Raw genomic sequence first — 18,837 nt, 5'->3', positions numbered from 1 at the left:
TCCCTTTGCCTGTGTCTCTGCCTCTGTCTCTCTCTCTCTTTGTCTCTCAAGAATAAATAAATAAATAAATAAACAAACAAACAAACTTATACACATTGGTAGGATATAGTATGTACTATTATGAATTCTACTGATATAAAAGCATTCACAGGGGGGATCCCTGGGTGGCTCAGCGGTTTAAGCACCTGCCTTTGGCCCAGTGTGTGATCCTGGAGTCCCGGGATCGAGTCTCACATCGGGCTCCCTGCATGGAGCCTGCTTCTCCCTCTGCCTGTGTCTCTGCCTCTCTATCTCTCTCTGCGTCTTTCATGAATAAATAAATCAATAAAATCATTAAAAAAAAAAAAAAAAAAAAGCATTCACAGGACTCAAAGACAAAACCTGAAGCCAGCATTTTTTTTTTTTTGAAGACTTTATTTATTTATTCATGAGACAGACAGAGAGAAAGAGAGGCAGAGACACAGGCAGAGGGAGAAGCAGGCTCCATGCAGGGAGCCTGATGTAGGACTCGATCCCGGGTCTCCAGGATCATGCCCTGGGCCAAAGGCAGGCGCGATACCGCTGAGCCACCCAGGCTGCCCTGAAGCCAGCTTCTTGATCCAGTAAGAGAAAAAGAAACACAAGCAAAATAATAATAGAGATCTAATCTAATTTCCCGGCAGCTTGGGGACAAGTGGGAGATATGTAAAGCAAGAGACCTCATCCTCAGACTCTTCACCTCACACTATGTGGTATTACAAGGAAAACTCTCACAAAATGGGCAGGACTATCCTTCCAAACCATCACACCACTCATAAAGGAGTGAGAACTGCATCACCACACAAGAGCTTAGTGATTTCACCCCACACCTTCTTAATCATTCAGACTCCTCAATCACTTATTTTACCACGGAAAGGAAAATCTAAGCACTTGCAGTGGAATGGTGAGGTGAGCTTAGCATACAGCTGGGCTGATGAACTGCCAGGCCTGGGATGCATTATAGCAAAGGAGACTACAGATTACTTCATAATCTTCTATTCACAGATTTCAAATTCAGCCTGATTGCTCAGTGAAATCACTTTTTGCATACTACTGCAAGCAGTCCCTGCCTACCCTCTGGTGAGCCCAGGCAAGGTAACTTTAAATAAACTCTGTGTTCAAATGAGCCAAGTAATTTAGAAATGCAAGCTAGAAAGAGAATCTGGTTATCCTACTATCTGTCCCCCTCTCCAAAAGGACAACTTTTAATGGGCACTTGGCCACGTTCAGGACTGGTGCTAATCACTTTATGTATATGTTGATCCTTACAAAAGTTTTATAGGAAGGTATTATTATTATTATCCTCATGTTGCAGGGATTAAGTCATTGCACAAGGTGAGAGACCTAATAGTGGTGAGTAGGGATTTAAACTTGGGCTAACTGAGCCTACATTTTTTTTTTTTTTAAGTAGGCTCCACACAGCATGGAACCCAATGTGAGGCTCCAACTCATGAGAGTGAGATCAAGACCTGAGTCGACATAGAGTCAGGCACTCAACCGACTGAGCCATCTGCCCAGAGCCTACGCAACATTCTTAACCACCGTTAACATTCTGCTTCTGATCCTAGAATCTGATCTTAGTAGTAATCAATCTTACTTTTTTCCTTTAAATACTCTAAACAGCTCTTTCAGGTATCAGGTGCAAATCATAAAATGCAATGCAACTACTCATTTATACTCTGAGTTCTTGAAGCACTTAGTGGGGGCTACAGTTTGGGCACAGCAGAAAAAAGTGAGGAAGGGTACCACACTGTCTTGTCCTCACTAGAAGACTGGTGTTTTCCTTAGTCTCTTCCTCTTTTCCCTTCAATCACTGCAGGAGGCACAATAAAGCAGCTCCACCTAACAAGGAGGGTAGATACAATTCAACCACAGCTTCCTAATAATTTAGCGGTATGTGTGTTGTAGTAAATATAGCATAGAGCTGAAAGCTAGGAGACCTGGATTATCTACCCAAGATCAACCACTCACTGACCTTTCCAGGCAGTGCTACCACTTATATAAACAAGGGTGTGACCATGCTCCATGACTAGGAGGTTCAGCCATATGAAAAAGCCAATCTCTGGCCATTTCTGACCTACAAAAGTGTCAATTTCATAGTTTCAACTAATACATGGATTTACATACAATCTTTCAGGCTATACCACCTGCTTCTTAGCTTCCTAATCTACTTCTACCTATTTCTGACATCCGCCAACCTTCTAACCCCCTGGCTGTCAAGAGAGATTCAAGGAGTGGTTCATTAGAGAAATATTTAATTTCACCAAAGAATCCTTGGGATGTGAAAGAGGACTAATACTTCTAAAATAAGGAGGTAATAGAAGCAGTTCCAGACAGATGCCACTAATCACAGCTAAGGGAATATACGGAACACAGTTTAAAGAGGCTGATCCAGGCTCTGAGGCTCCAAGTTATCCTATTAGTCCCACTGACTTGCTGGGTCATCTTTCCATAGTGTAGAGAGAATAATAAATACTTCAGAGTGTGTGTGTGTGTCTGTGTGTGTGTGTTGGCAATATTGGGCTGGTAGTGATTAATCAGCTTGCTTTCAGCCCGCATGCTTATGCGCATTATGTAAAGGGAAAAGAAGAGATAACTTCAGTTATAAGAACTGAGAAAAAGAAATTTGTGTCTCTAAAATTTTTCTTTGCTATAGTATTTATGCAGCTTGAATCAAGGTTTCACATTCAATATAATAGGGAAGGTCTGTCCCCAAGCCTGAGACTATTGTCACAGAAGATTGAAATAAAAGCTTATGTGGCTACAATGGTGAATCTGTAACTTGTCAACCCAGATTTAACAGAAAGTTACGAAAATCTAGCAGAATCACTTTGAAGCTTTATCTTACTAACTAGATGATTGAGTTTTTTAAAAAATAGTTATATACTTTTAAAAAAAAGTTATATACTCACATCTGTATGCCTTTTATTTTATTTTTTTGCCCTATGCTCTGACTACAACTCCCAGTACTATGTTGAATAAAACTTAAAAGTGAACATCTTTGTCTTCTTTCCATTTTTAGGGAGAAAATATTCAGTCTTTCATGATTAAGTATGATGCTAGTGGTAAACTTGTGGTTTTCCCTCTTGGCTAAGCATCAAAGAACAAGCTCTTCGAATAGAAACTGAAATATAGATACCAAAGTGGGGAGAAGCTGTCACTTTTGCCTACCTCATGTCTGCCCCCTTTCCTTATATAACAATGCTTTGATTCTTCCCTGAAGGGAAGCCAATATTCCCCACCACCACAGTTCTAGCACAGTAGGCAAGCGAGCTAGATCTGGCCAATTCATCTATTCCACCCTCTGGTCCAAGTATTTAGTCCAAGAAAATTTAAATATGGGACTTCTTTAAAGTTATTACATAAGGCTCTCTTCCCACTAGACTTACAGATTGGGGATCAACAAAGTATGGCCCATGACTGAAATCTGGCTTCTACCTATTTTTGTAAATAAAGTTTTATTGAAATGTAGTCCTACTTGTTCATTTGCACATTGTCAGTGGCTGCTTTTGAGCTACAACAGCAAAACTGAGGAGCTCAAATAGTGACCAGAGGACTCCCAAAGCCTAAAATAATTACTATCTGACCCATTAACAGAATAAGTTTCACAACTCCTGTTCTTGATAATATAATGCAAGCCTTGAACAGTTTGGAAGCTTATCACCACTATCTGGAAAGAATCTACTAGAAACAACATCAACACAAAAGAAGAAACCAACTCCAAATATTATGGAAGTTGCTAGATTCAGATGGCCCAGGACTAATATACCCCAACTTTTTTCAGTTCCATAAGCCAATAAATCCAGATTTTTCCCAGGCCAATTATAAATGAGGCTTCCTTCATTTGAATTCAAATTTGCAAAACAGATAAAAACTATAATGTTCACTGCAGAACCACAACTCTAATTTCTTCCTCCATTATACATCCATGAATACCATAAAGACATTCAAAATTATTTTCAACTAGAAAGTCACTGAGCACTAAAAACTCTAATTTAGGGCAGCCCCAGTGGCGCAGCGGTTTAGCGCCACCTGCAGCCTAGGGCGTGATCCTGGAGACTCTGGATAGAGTCCCGCGTCAGGCTCTCTGCATGGTGCCTGCTTCTCCCTCTGCCTGTGTCTCTGCCTCTCTCTCTGTGTGTGCGTCTCTATGAATAAATAAATTTTAAAAAATTCTTTAAAGCTGTAATTTATATAACAATTAGCTAAAAACAGTGTAAAATCAACTAATTCAAGGCTCACTTAGACTATTTTTCCAACCAACCATCATAAAGTGTTATTAAACGATAAAAGAACGAGAAGGATGCAAACCAAAGTTACTTCTCTCCAAAAAAAAAAAAAAAAAAAAAAGAATCCAACACTGAATAATCATTCACAGAACAATTGAGCTCTCAGTACAAAAACAAAAGTTAGGTACTGCCATTATAATCTCCCTGATATAAAGCAAACACTCCAAGACCATCTAGAGAAACAGGTTTCAGCTTCTCTTACCAAAGCCAAAACTTCTAAGGGGACACATTTAACTAACTAGGGAGATTGTGATTAAAACTGGAGCTGCTAAATGTCTACTGGGTATGTTATCTCCAAGAATGCTCCCTTGAGGCTCTTAGCAATGGGAGACAAAATTAAGCCTAATATTCCTTCCACTTAAGCAGTTATCATTTGTCTGTTTCTCTCTCTTGAGGAAACTGAAAAGTACACAGAGATGTGGTTCTCAAAGACAGCTATATGTTCCTGTGAGGAAATAATTTTATATTATGTTTAGAAACAGAATTATTTTTTGTTTAAATTTTTTTTAATGTGTACATTCTGGAGGCAAGGAGATGTTTCTTTCAACAGCACACTTTCCATCTGCAGAAGCCAGATGTTAATCTACGGGAAAACTCAAGTGGTTAGTAAAACCAATTACATACAGAGAACAAATATCAAGTGGTAGAGAAAGGGAGGAAGGGAATGTTTGAAATGGAGTTGGTGAAGCAGTTGTAGAACTGCAGCTTATAAGGGGTGGGGAGACCCAAAAACAGTGGAGTTTTTATCCACGCCAAGAACAGTATGCCCTGACAAGATTTTTTCTTCCTGGGTGTTTCCTTCCCTATAATTGAAGAATCATTAAGAGAGTCAGATAAAGTATTATAAAAATTAAATGAGTGAGAATTCTTAGAAGGCAGTTTCACATTTTACCTCTATTAATGATAAAAACCAACACGTCTAGGGCTACACGTAGGTTCAAATTCACCTCTGCCACTATGATGGAATCTCTCAACCACACTTTAGTTTTCTCTTCTTTTTCCTGAAAGTGATAAAATACCTGGATACTAGCTGGGCCCATGGCTGCTTATGTTCAACCCAGATGTCTCAACCTCCTCTGTAGTCAGATGTTGCCAATGTAAGTATGTTAGGGCCAATGGAAGTAATGTGCACCCCCTGGGTTCTGGATACTTTCATCTCCATTATCTGGCTGAAAAATAGCAATGACTAGTACAGCAACCTGGAAAGTCATGGGCTGAGTATGGCAGAATGACCCAGCAAGCACGGACTGCTCACTTCCAGGCTTGGAGAGAGAAATCAACTTCTATGTTATTTAAGCTACTATACTTTGGAGTCTCCTTATTATGGCAACCTAACCTGCACACTACCATTACAGCCACTTACTGTCTGTGCTACTGAGCGAAGCTACTGAACTTAAGGCTCACTTGCCTCAACTATAAAATGGTAGTATTTTGTGATGTCCTAAGATTATTTTTATTTAATAAGGTACTAAGAAAAATAAATTGGTTAAGGCATGTAATATGCCAAATCCATGACTTACACAAAAGTGCTTGATTAAGGGTAGGTGATAGCAGCAAAGGTAAAGGACAAACTAGGAAGCGGCTTTCAAAGGAATCTGACAACAAGCATTTACCATGCCCACAAAACCCTAATGGTAGCAATATCTATCTGCTATATATATGTAAAATATTATTTTATAATATTTAAAATATTTTAAATTTAAATTTAATAAATTTATTAAATTTAAATAAATTTAACAAATATATAATAATATTTTATATACATACATATATAAAAAATATATCAGATGTGCCTTCGCTTCCAGTCTCTTCAGTCTTGGCTGCAGAAACCAAATGATGAAAGGGGTGTCATCATTTGGAAAGCACAGTGTTAAAACATACATTGTGCTGCCGCTGTGGCTCTAAGGTCTACCACCTTCAGAAATTGACCTGTGGCAAATGTGGCTATCCTGCTAAATGAAAGAGAAAGTATAACTGAAGTGCAAGGCTAAAAGACAAAATACCACTGGGACGAGTCAAATGAGACACCTAAAAGTTATCTACCACAGATTCAGGCCTGGATTCCGTGAAGGAACAACACCTCAACTCACAGGGCAGCTGTGGCAGAAACCAGTTCATCTTAAGGATTTCAACAATTAGTCACACAATAAATGTCCTGGTTTTAAAAAAGAATAAATGCATATCTGCTTTGAGAGTTTCTATCAGTAACAACTTATTCAGAGGAAAAAAGGGGGTATCTTATATGTAGCACAGGAGAAGAGTTAAGGTTAAATAACATTCAATTAGAATTTAGCTGTTCCAAACTTTAAATGGCTCTTTAAATCTTGCTTATGTTATTAAATGCTATCCAAACACAAGTTATTTGTTTCTGCTCAGTTGATTGAACAGTTTCACGTTTATATACAAAATAGCTGAGCAGAAAGACCCATCCATCAGGATAGATCACCTAACCCTGGTAGGCTGAAAAAGAGACATCACAAATGAGCTGGAATCATCTATACTGGATACCCATCTTTATGCAGAGTTCCGTACTCAATGGAGACTATGGCCTAATGTCCCCTGCACACATTTCCCCCTCTGGATAGTGCCTTTGCAAGTGATAACTACTGGCCCTCTGGCATTGTAGATTCTTTTTATCTTTTGCTTGAGGAACATGGTTAGATTGTTTTCTTAGGTTCTATAACCCTGATATCTGCTGAACACTGCAGTTGAGATCCTTGGCACCAAGATAAGGCCACTGTTCTTGACTTTAGGGACTCTCCTAGGGCCTTCACGTGAGTTTAACATGTCACAAGACGCAGAAAAACCACAAGACTATATTACCCAGCAAAGGCCAGCAACTCAAAAATGGGAGCACAGATCACACCAGCAGGCATAGATTCTTCCATCTACACTGATAATCCCACTATGGATGCGGCTACCATGGAAAGGGGAGGCTGAACTACAAGACGATGAAAAAAGATACTACATAATCTGTATACACTTTTATAATCATTTATCCCACTCAAATAGGTTTCAGATAATGCTTTGCATCCACTTCATGGAGACATCAATGTTCAGTAGGCCAGACTCTGGCTCCTCTAAGAGAACTGAGGACACTACACCTGCCTGGGCAAAGGGGAGTATCACAAGCCTGAGAGGCCCGAAGGACTGACAGGCCAAAGCTCGGGGACTAGCCACACAGAAGCAGTATCACTATCTAGGAATGTCAGTTCCAGATGCCCTCTGGTACACTGATCTTGAGAAACCAAGGCTTTAGATCAAGAGCAAAAATCAGTGCACTCGGGAAGCAACAAAAAACTCAGGGTCTTTATTTCTGTTCTACTTCCCTGAATTGTTACTTACAGGTTCCCGGCCATCCATGGCTTCCATCCAGAGCCTCCGGTCCTCTTCCGACAATGCCTGCATGGTGATAACCCCTGGCCTGTGGAGAAAGGAGAACACAGATATGAACCCAGTGTCACAGGTAGAGAGACCTTGACAAAGAGTGAGGGGTTGCTGGGATTAACAACCTGAAGACAGGAACATACACAGCTTTCCAGTCTCAGAAAGCATAGTCATCTCCTGAATGCCCCTGAATAAATCCATCTCCCTCAGGGAGCTAGGAGAAAACACAGCAGACATCACCCTACTTAGAGTTAAGGGACCCAAATGATTACAGTGATTCCTTTAGACCCTGTTTGTTCCTTGAGGTCTTATTCTCCTATTCTCCTATTCTCCAAACAGAGAACTTTACTCACAGTAGGAATACAATTCATATTCATTAAAGTGAACAGAATTACTGGTTTCAAGATTAAAAAGAGGGGGAACAACCAAGTGAAGGGACCCTGGTCTCCTAATCTCTAATCCAAGGCTTCTAAATTCCTTTTGACATGAAAATGTTTTATGAAGGTAACTGGCTTTGTAATTAAATTAAATATATATAGTTTTTTAAGTGAATATTTGTATGTCAGGTATTAAGTTCTTTACATGCATTACCTCTTTTCACTCTTATTGAAATGTGCTTGCTCTTTCAAACTGAGCACAAACCCTCCAGAAAGCTCACATACAAAATCAAATGGTGTTTGTTGAGTTCCCCTTACAGATGGCACTCCATAAGAACAGACTTGTGCCAATGAAAATATCTTTGGGAGACAGGGCTAAAAGCCCTCTGTGCTCATAATAGCAGGAGTTTTTAGGGTCCACAGATGGGTCCCAGAGAGCCAATAAACCACAGTTCCATCTTCAAATGTATATATATTTTTCTGTATTAACAGTCTCACCCATTATCAAAAAAGACTGCAACTCTCAAAAAGTGAAGAACTACTTCTCACTTTAAAGATGAACTACCCTCATCTTTAAAGTTTGAGAAAGCCTAAAAGGAAGAGGCCTGCCCACTGAGCAAGAATTAAGTCCTATTACTGTCTGACTCTATGGTATGGTTAATGATCCCAGATCAATACGGTAATGAAACACATATGGGCCTGGCCATACTTGTAGCAGCACAAGTCTATTCATTCTAACCCATATAATCACTGGTCCTGACTTATTTCCACAGTTCCAGTGAATATGCCAGATCTATTTATGTTGAATATATTTTAAATATTACAGTTGCTTCTCTTCATTGATTATCCCTCAACACCACTCATGAAAAACATTTCCAAAGATGTAAGCATAAAGGGGTTGGGGATTTGAGGGGCACTAGGGTATGGTGTGAGTGTGTGTGCACACGTTCCCCGTGTGCAGGTAGAAGTAGACAACAGTGGTGGTAGGTGGGTGTGCGGGTGGATGTAAAGGTGTTGAGCATGAGAACAGTAATTTCCCAGAGGCAGTCTGTCCTGTGAAGGCCATCCTGAGTAGTAGCACCCTAACACAAAGAGAACTCAGAAAATACAGTAAGCCCTTTATTCCACCAGCCCCTGCCAGGACCCTCGCCCTCCTCTTCTCAGAAATTTTCATTCTCAGACTCAAATGCCCACTTCCCACCATGAGCCCATTTAGTATGTCAGAATGAATGTCTGCAGACTACTGGCAGCCATGGCTCCACAGAGCTGATCCTTGGCTTGCAGTTTTGGAGGACTGCTTCTACCGTTCCACCTCAAGCGAAATGCTTTAACAGCATATAGAAAAAAAAGTCTACGAAGCTGCAGTCTACCACAGAACTCTCAAGGTACTGGACCTGAACCTTTGAATGTTGCTCAAAGTGCTGTGCCTAGACCACCAGCTTCAGAATTGGGCATTCCCTTAAAACGGAGATTCTCAGGCTGAAACCACCTTAATGAATCTGAAGTTTTGGGCTAGGTCTGGGAATTTGGGTTTTCACCAACTCCACAGGTGATCCTGTGCACAGTTAGGTCTGAGGCCCACTGCCCTGGCTGGCCACAGGCCCCCACCCTTTCCTTCCTGTCCCCAACACTTAAGAGCAAAGACACCCTCCGGTATACACTACGGTCAAGCAGCCAACAAGTCTCCAGTTCATTTCCTGCTAGGTGCTCACCAGCAAACAGTGAGACCATAATAGTTGCCTAGCATACCAAGATTTCAGGGACCTTGCAGATGTCACATCAACTTCATGGCACACAGTGTGATATTTCCACCCAGAGCCACAAAGAGGAAGTTCAGACAAACTCAGAGGCCACTTGGCCCTAGTAACCAGGAAAGTCAACAGGATTTGTTTTCATTTCAAGAAGAAATATCAAAATGTAAGTTCTTTTCCACATGTGGGTTTTGTTCCCCTTTTTTGTGGGAGTGGGTCGTACAGAACTGAATAAGATGGATTTAATATTTAGTTCTAATCCTATCTCCCAAGTTCAGGTAATTTTCTCTCAGTATGACCTTTGGATCACAGTACTATCCTTTCTAGGCATCTAGAAAACACTCTGTTGGCTCCAAGTTTCTTCTCCTTCATTACAATTTAAACTATAATTACATAAATCTCTTATATGTGTTAATTTCCAAGAACCAAGGTGAAAGGGTCAGCTTTATTTTGGAATCAAGCAATAAGTCTCTTTCCATATTCCCCCTTTGTTCCTACTAGCCACCATTCCTCTAAACAAAATAAAATGGGCAAAACTCTCTATGATCCTGTACTTTCTATGTCAGTCCCTGTAAGATAGGACACATTTCTAAGGGCACCAGCTTATTATTAGTTCATACTTTAAATGCATCTGGCTTTTCACAACAAAAATGGAGAAGGGGAAAGGGAAAGAGAACTCCGGAGGCAGGTGTTCAGTGAGCAAGGGAAAATATAAAACAATGAAAGAAAACTGAAGTAAATGAGCTCTTTCTAGTTCTACAAAGAATTATGAAACTATCAAAACCAGAATGGAATTAAAACTATAATAATAATAACTTAGGAGGATGTGTCAGGTGCTGTGCTAAGCACTATACGTAAATTAACTCATTTAATCTAGACAACTACATCATGTGCTAATAAGTATGCTCTCATTACCCCACTGAGCAGATGAAAAAACAAAAGGTCAAATAGGTTAAAGACCTTGTCCACAGTCTCAAGAGCCAGGATCTCAACCCAGCAGTCTATTGCTTCACCCTTGGACACAAGACCACAGCAAATGTAAAGGTGCCCTAGCCCAAAAAGAGCAGATATTGACCACTCAAGTCCTCCACCATCAAAAAGAACTAGCCCTCCTCTAAGCACCACAGTGAGTTGGCAGTACAGTCTACTAGTTTAAAGATGATTGGGACGCCTGGATGGTTCAGTCAGTTAACTGTCTGCCTTCCACTCAGGTCATGATCCCAGGATTCTGGGATAGAGCCCCACATCAGGCTCCCTCATATAATAATGAAAAACACAACCGAGACACAAAAGACTACTAACAGTATGATTCCATTGATATGATGTTCAAACACTAGTCAACGTCATTTATAGTGACAGAATTCAGAATAGTGATTTCATCTTGGGGAAAAGGTATGACAATGACCAGAAGGAAGCCTTCTCAGGTAACAGCAATGTTCTTTCTATAACCTGATCAGGGTGGTTACACAGGTAGGGGTTGGGGGGTTGTCATAAAGATATGGACTTAAGATTTGTGCATCTTACTGGGATTACACATCAACTTTTTAAAAAAGTCTTTTAAATACTGAAGAGAAGGACACCTGTGTGGCTCAGTTGGTTAAGCGTCTGCTTTTGGCTCAGGTCATGATCCCGGAGTCCAGGGATCAAACTCCGCATCAGGCTCCCTGCTCAGTGGAGAGACTACTGTTTCTCCCTCCCTCTACTCTTATACTCTCGTACCCACCAGCCCTTTCTTTCTTTCTCTCGCACGCTCTCTCTCTCTCTTTCTCTCTCTCTCCCCACCTCTCTAATAAATAAAATCTTTAAATACATATATACATACATACAAAGTGAAGAGACAGGCCTTGTCATCAATAATTTAGGCTCACTAGTTATCCTGATTCTGGTGCTTTGCTGCTGCATAAATGGCTAGAGGACAAGTAACTGAACTACTCCATGTTATCCTTTACACTGCAGATTTAAACAGTACCTACTTCAAGGAGTCATTGTGAAGGTTAAATGAGATGCTCATAAAGTTTTTCAAAGTGTCAGACACACTGTAAATGTTCCAAAAATTAGTTATCACTGGGGCCAATGGAGGTGGCACGTGGAGGAGAAAAGATGGCAAGTATGCAGTAGGATGAAAATTATGGAGGGAGAAGGCCAGGTGTATATAGTTTAAAAAAGAAAAGAAAGCAGCCACAGGTGCTTCTGATACACATGACCCCACCCCCAGAACAATCATAGACAGCACTGAAAATCACACCTCTACCACAAAAGGAGTCAAGCCAGGGGCTGCAGTGACACACAGGCTCTGACATCATGACCATTTCCTTTTTCCTCCTGAGTAAAGCATCAAAGTGGCCTACTTCCCCCTTTTGGAATTAAAGTCAGATAAATCGATTAGGACAAAGAAGGGGTCTTTAGCAAATTCTAGAAAATCTGTGAAGGAGCCCCCTCTGCCCACTAGTTGGGAAAAGTGACAAAGGACTTGCAATCCTTTTTGGAGCTCAAGCCTAAGATACAACGTATAAGATATGGCACCTCATTTTGACTCTGAATAAACCCTTGGTCAGTGCTGTATCTTTATCAGCTTAAGAACTGTGAACAGTATCTGCAATTTTCTCTAAGCTGGCACTCCACCTCTCACACAACAGGGGAAGAGATGCAGACCATTACTCATCTGTCACAGGGCAAACCGTGCCCCAGCACCATAGCACCTTCAACGCTGGCCTCCAGAAAGAGCCCATGGAAAACAGTACACTCTTCACTGCCACATCCAGGAGCTGGGACCACTGATGTCAGCTCACAGCCTCCTCAGCAGCAGACAGCAAGCAGAATCACAATCAGGCCTGACTCCAGGGCCATTCGACAGCTTTCCTGCTCTAATCTTATTCCTGAATCTGAGTCAACAATAGTGATCTCAGTGGCTTGGCAACTCCACCACTTCCTACTGGACAAGGAAATGCTGTTCCTAACTCCACCCCACTGAAACAAACACACTCAGAATCTAACAGTACTATTCTTTCTAAATCAACCTCCAAAGATCTAGAGGTTACTCATTCATAAGACTCTAAATCTTCTGTTGGCAAAAGTTCATCCCTCAGCTCCCAACCACACTACAGCACATGAAAGGGGCAAGTTCAGAATAAAAGAAGGGCTATGGCACCTGCAGAAACACACATTCCCACAGCCTGCATTTGAAGCCTATATGCTTATATAGGAAGACAGGGAATGGTGAAGGCTTGGAGAACGGGCTGCCATCCACCACTGAAAAGAGCTGCACAAGTGCCAGGGATAAGAAGTGGTCCTTTGCTTCTAAAATGCTACTGGAAAAACAGGTTCCCAACCATTATTAGGGCTCAAGGTTCAGGACATCTTCATTTACACAGAGATATGGCCAAAATCATTACAAATAATCTTAGAGAATGACATTTCTTTCTTGTCTATGAGATTACAGACTGAAACATCTACAGAGAACAGCAAGTAAGCAAAATGAGTGAAACTGAATAAAAAAAGTATTTATTGCCTCAAGGAAAATAGGCTCAGTCTCGCTTTCCTTTTAACATGTAGCCCTTTATATTTTCTTTTGCACATTTACTTTCTGATAGTCACAGGAACAAGAGTATTTCTGCTCTATGGGAAAAACAACAGTGCAAGTGCAAGGCAAAGTGGAAGCTGTCACCTGTCATCATAGCAAAACAATAGGGCATGGTGGGGACTGCAGCAAAGTGGAGAGTACATACATGCCCCACTGAGAGGGAGTGTCTACCTCTCAGCTCTATAAATAGCTGGCACACAGGGAGGGGGATCAACATTGCCAGATTTTTCCAACTTCAACATGCTGGTTCAAACATTACTCAAGCCAAACCAAACAGGTCTGTGGACCGCCAGTTTGCAACTTCTAGTGTCTGTGTCTGTCCTCCTCTGCCTCTCTACCTGAACTCCAGCCTAAGTTATCATGGCATATGATAAAGTCATCTGATGCACCAGAAGAGTGGTGTGTGTCTGTACTCTTGATTCATCTCACATTAAAATTCAGCAGAGCATCTCTAGCTCTTAAAAACAAGAGGAACATAGGCTACTTCCCCTTTCCCCCCAATACTCAGGACCCTCTGTCATCACTGGAGGGCAACATTAATCTACTTGGAGATAAAATTTTAACAATATGCACAGCTATATATATGCTGAGATAATGACCCCCTGAAGAAGCTCCTTGTGCATTACAGATCCTTCTTCATGAAAAGATCAAGCCATCGTAACCTGAATTATGCAAAAACACAGAGAAACCTGAGAGAGAAACCAGAAGCTACAAACTAGGGACCTATTAACTGTGGCTAATATTTACTGAATAATTTACTATGTGCCAAGCACTGTGCTGAGGACTTTACCTGCATTATTACTTTTTCTTCAAAATAACTTTACGAAGTAGGTATTATTAACCTCTTTAAAAGTCTTGTAAAATATAAGTGGCAACATCTCAACTTAAAGCCAGTCTGCTGACTCTGTAGAAAGCCCATACATAACCACAATACTGTACTGCCCCCATGTGCATGCAGTGTATGTGCCCTGGGATCCATAGTGACCAGCTCCCTCTGCCTTAAAGGGAGGGAAGGAAAGAGGGGAAGCGCAGCTTTTGTGTATTCTCAAGGAAAGAGGGGAAGCACAGCTTTTGTGTACTCTCGTGCTCTCTCTCTCCCTCCTTCCCCTCCCCCCACCCCACCCTACACCTTAAGTTTTCAGAAGCTGATTTCTCATCAATTTAGAAAGGATCTGATCCTTATTATGACTGAATCATAACCTGTTACAGCCTGTAGCACTAACCTCTTGAGAGGAAAGGTCCTAAAATAATGAGTACCATGGTAGTAATAAGACTCTCAATAGTAAATATTGCCAATTGTATCAAATAATTTACTACATTTTCTTTTAAAGGAGAGTGCAGTCATAAAACATCAGGAAGCCCAGATAAAGCAATCTTTGGCACATTAAGCTGCATGATCCTAAAGGAAACATATACTTATTACCTATAATGTGCCAGCCATGATGCTAGGTATCTCCTAGCATAGAAGAAAGCAAATTTTGGGATTCCTGGGTGGTGCAGCGGTTTGGCGCCTGCCTTTGGCCCAGGGCGCGATCCTGGAGACCCGGGATCGAGTCCCACGTCAGGCTCCCGGTGCATGGAGCCTGCTTCTCCCTCTGCCTGTGTCTCTGCCCCTCTCTCTCTGTGTGTGTGTGTGTTACTATCATAAATAAATAAATAAATAAATAAATAAATAAATAAATAAATAAATAAATAAATAAAAGAAGAAAGAAAATTTTAACAGAGAAGCAGCAGCAACAACAGGAGACAGCATTATTAATTGCCACAATGAGTAAGACTCAGGGAGAACAAAAATACATGTTACTACCATTGATAAAAAATTGAAAAAAATTGTCTAATTCAAGAAATTTATTAGTTCATTTATTAAATTTTCATTTTTACTATCCATCTCATAGTGAATAGAAATGTAAGTAAGTGGAATTTACTGATTGAGTTGTTTCATCTTTTCATATTTATTTAACAGCAACATTTTGGTTTAGATTTAAAAAAAACAACAACAACTCATTTTACACTTAGAAGTTGCCTCATAAACTGGCATTCTCCATTAGCAAAACACCAAATTTCAGTATGCAGATTGAAGAGTACAAGTAAGGTTGCCCCAGTCTTCCTTTGTAAAATGCATGAACCACCCCATCTCATTCTTACTTAAACCAGAGTCAACAGTAAACAGGCTCTCAATTTACAAAAAAAGAAGAGGGAAAGGACTACTTGTCAATGACAAGTTCAAACTGCATGAATATTTAAGATTCCAAGAACTTCTCAACTCACTTATTTTATCTAACAGCCAAGAAGTAATCCAGAAAGCACAATACTTCCCCCCTGCCCCCACCACCCCGTTGACCCCCACCCAAGTATGGAAGTTAGAGCAGAACACCCTCTGAGGAAGGAAAAGCCATTTCCTGTCTGAAATGTCAGTGGTACTGAGACTAGCATTCTAATCCAACCACCAGGAAGGCAAATTCAAATATTATTTCAAGCCAGGGGTGAGAAGGGGGGGGGGGCGGGGGAGGAGAAGTCTGGAACCAGGAAAAATAGATTCATCTGTTGCAAAAGATAAAGGCACCCTGCACCAAGAAGGAAAAGCAGATCTGCCTGGTGCTCAGCATACATCGGACAGCCAAAATCACACATCTGTTTTCTTCACCATCTTGAAATAAGCCATCCCTGAAGTGAAGAGCCTGACACTTTTCATTTATAAAGCAAGGTAAAATGTAATTTTTACAGAGGCTTGATTAACTGAGCATGCTTGCTTTTGTAGGGAAGGGGTACGAAATGATCCATCACAAAGGGTGAGAGGAAGGAATGAATCATTCCATACCTTTTCTTTAAGGAGCGATTTGCATAATTTCTTCTATAGGCACAAACACACAACCCCCACTGACTCCTAATTGTGGATATATAAAGGACAGCTAATTTTCAATAGACCTTTTAATAGTTACTAATAAATATACAAAACTGCCATCTAGAGGTTGAGCACTGCAGCAAGTCTGTTACATAATGCAATCTTTTTTGGAAAATACATACCATCCTACACTTACACAACCTCACCAAGATATACAAACAAGTGCATACACACACAACACATACCAAGTTAGGAGCAACAGAATTATTTTACCTTATTACAGTTCCCTTTTGAGACAATAAATGATGAAGAAAGGCATACAACTTTTTATCTTCTATAGGAAATATATCCAAATAACGTTACCACATATATAATTTGAAAACTGAAATCTTCCCCCAGCAGCCCCTTTGCACATATATATTTAACGCACCTATATTCACTCATAGTTAATAGATGACTTGAAACCTCATTCCACTAGAGGAAAATGAATATCATCAAAATGAGTGGGGGGAGGGGGGGAGAGAACAGGCTCAAAAGAAACATTCACCCAAGGTTAGGTTCAACATGAGAACAATGAATTCCCAGGTATTGGGTAGAGAAAAAAAATTTTAAAGCACAACTTTCTCCAACACAGGACTGCATGAGGAAGGAGTATTATTATCATATTCCATCTTCAAAACAATCCTGTAAAGGAGGTATGATTAGCCTCATCTTATCCATGTGGCTAATGCTCTTGCCCAGAGTCATACAGCTAGTAAGGGGCAGGTCCCAAACTGAATCTCAAGGCTGCTAGCATCTTCTACCGGCACTGCACAGCCAGCCATAAAAACATCCTTGAAATAAGTGTGGAAGCTAATTGGAGGGTTTCAGTGAGTTTTTCAGATCTTCCACAAATCTTCCAAGTCTCCACTATTCTTATTTTAACCAAGCTTTCATTTTCCTGGAATTTTTTTCACATTACCTATACTGAAATGCAGATTACATGAGTACCTGCTCAAGTTTTATTTTAAATAGTAACTAACATGATTAAGTTCCTGGAGCATCTTACAAAATAGTTTACCAAAGTCCCAAAGGAAAGAACAAAATAATCTAACTAAAAAATTACACTTCCTTAAGCAACAAAATAAGCAACCAAATGCACACATTACTGTATTAAAAACTGTAAGACGTGATTGTGCCTCTGGAAAGCATATTGTCTGACACACAAATTTAGAGTTGAACAGAGGTATATACAACATATCTAATTAAACAACCAGCCAACCACTACCAGGAAAAGCTCATACATAGTGCAAAGGCACAGTATATACAGTAGGATGACCCTAGAGTAGATAGTGGGTATGGCACATCAGGTTGGTGCTGGTCAGAAAAAGAAAAGGTGTCTTTTTTTACCTATTCGTGGGAAGCTTGCACTAGGACTTCAGGTTGAATTTGAAAGCAAAATCAGGTGGCAACTTTTAAGAAGGAAAGTCCGATAGATTCAAAGTGCTTTATTAAACTTTCTACTTCCACTGCTGGTAAAATCTGTGGCAGGTAGTTACGCTTCATAAATGAGGGAGGGTGGGAGGCAGGGAATGAGAGAAGGAATAGATTCATGGTATTCTGGTCATGCCATCAATCTCTCTAAGAACAGCAGGATTAAATCCCTGGGTTTGTTATATTCGTCCTATAGCTTTCTGGTCCTCCAAGTTTGCTCAAACACTCAACGTCCTGGTTTATACCTTTAGTTGCATGAATCTGTATGTGTATGCATTTCTATAATCAAAAGTAAACTCCACGAAGGTAAGGACTATGCTTGTCCTGGCCCCCATGCCAATATTGGGAATGGGCCATTTAGTACTCCACATAATGTCTTCAAATGTAAGGACTTCTGCTGGAATTAATCCTGGAAAAAATACAGCATTCTAATTGTTTCCTTTCCCTAAATATAAACACCACCACTCAAGAGACTACATTGATTCAGTGCATCAAAACGAAGCCTTTTGTTTCTATTATTTTCCATATGGTTTAGTGGCTCCTCCTGGAAAACATATGGGAGAAAATATCCATGTGTTACATCTGTGAGAAATTTCTTTAAACAAATCCAGAGATGCTGGGAGAAGATTGCCACTATGATCCTTGAGCTTGAACAAATATTTTCTCTATTCTTATTCATGAATTTCCATAAGATGCTGCATGGTGAAGTTAATTATTCAGGGACTGAAGGGAAGCACCAATTGGCAAGTATTAGTAACTCACATACCACTACCACTAACAGCTACTTTTAGATGGGAGTCCCATTCCTATCCATGAATTTTACATTGAATTCCTTCAAAAAGAGGTGACATAATTTTAGGGGGAAAAAATGATAAATCCAGTCTTTATTCAGTTCAGCAATATAAAATATAAACCTTCAAATGCTCGATGCTACGGCAAGGTAATACAAAAACACAAAAGAATGCTTCTTTATTAAGAAGAAAGAATGATATATATTTTTTTAAGCTAAAGAAAGCTTAGGCTATCATCAAAAGTATCCAGAATAAGGAAGATAATTTATGTCAATATGTTGTTTGTACAGTGGGGCCTCTTGCCAGTGGGATTATTCAACAAGTGTGTG

General features: G+C 40.2%; 1 protein-coding gene and 1 pseudogene across 8 annotated transcripts in view; one reads left to right on the top strand and one right to left on the bottom strand.

Annotated features, from left to right (window-relative positions):
* ARHGAP26 (Rho GTPase activating protein 26) overlaps nt 1–18,837 on the bottom strand; it is a 416,966-nt gene that overhangs the window by 251,437 nt on the left and 146,692 nt on the right. For all 8 annotated transcript variants that reach the window (XR_012000004.1, XM_072749878.1, XM_072749874.1 and 5 more), the window contains one exon: nt 7,653–7,731. Coding sequence is in view for 7 of the 8 variants with exons in the window: in XM_072749878.1 (XP_072605979.1) it covers nt 7,653–7,731 (79 nt within the window). In the remaining variant the exon portion in view is untranslated. The remainder of the gene's footprint in view (nt 1–7,652; nt 7,732–18,837) is intronic.
* LOC112934819 (large ribosomal subunit protein eL37 pseudogene) lies at nt 6,141–6,430 on the top strand (annotated as a pseudogene).

The sequence above is a fragment of the Vulpes vulpes genome, chromosome 2, assembly GCF_048418805.1.
Source record: "Vulpes vulpes isolate BD-2025 chromosome 2, VulVul3, whole genome shotgun sequence".
NCBI lineage: Eukaryota > Metazoa > Chordata > Mammalia > Carnivora > Canidae > Vulpes > Vulpes vulpes.
Note: the sequence above shows the minus strand (reverse complement) of the source record. Positions and strands in the feature narration are given on the sequence as shown.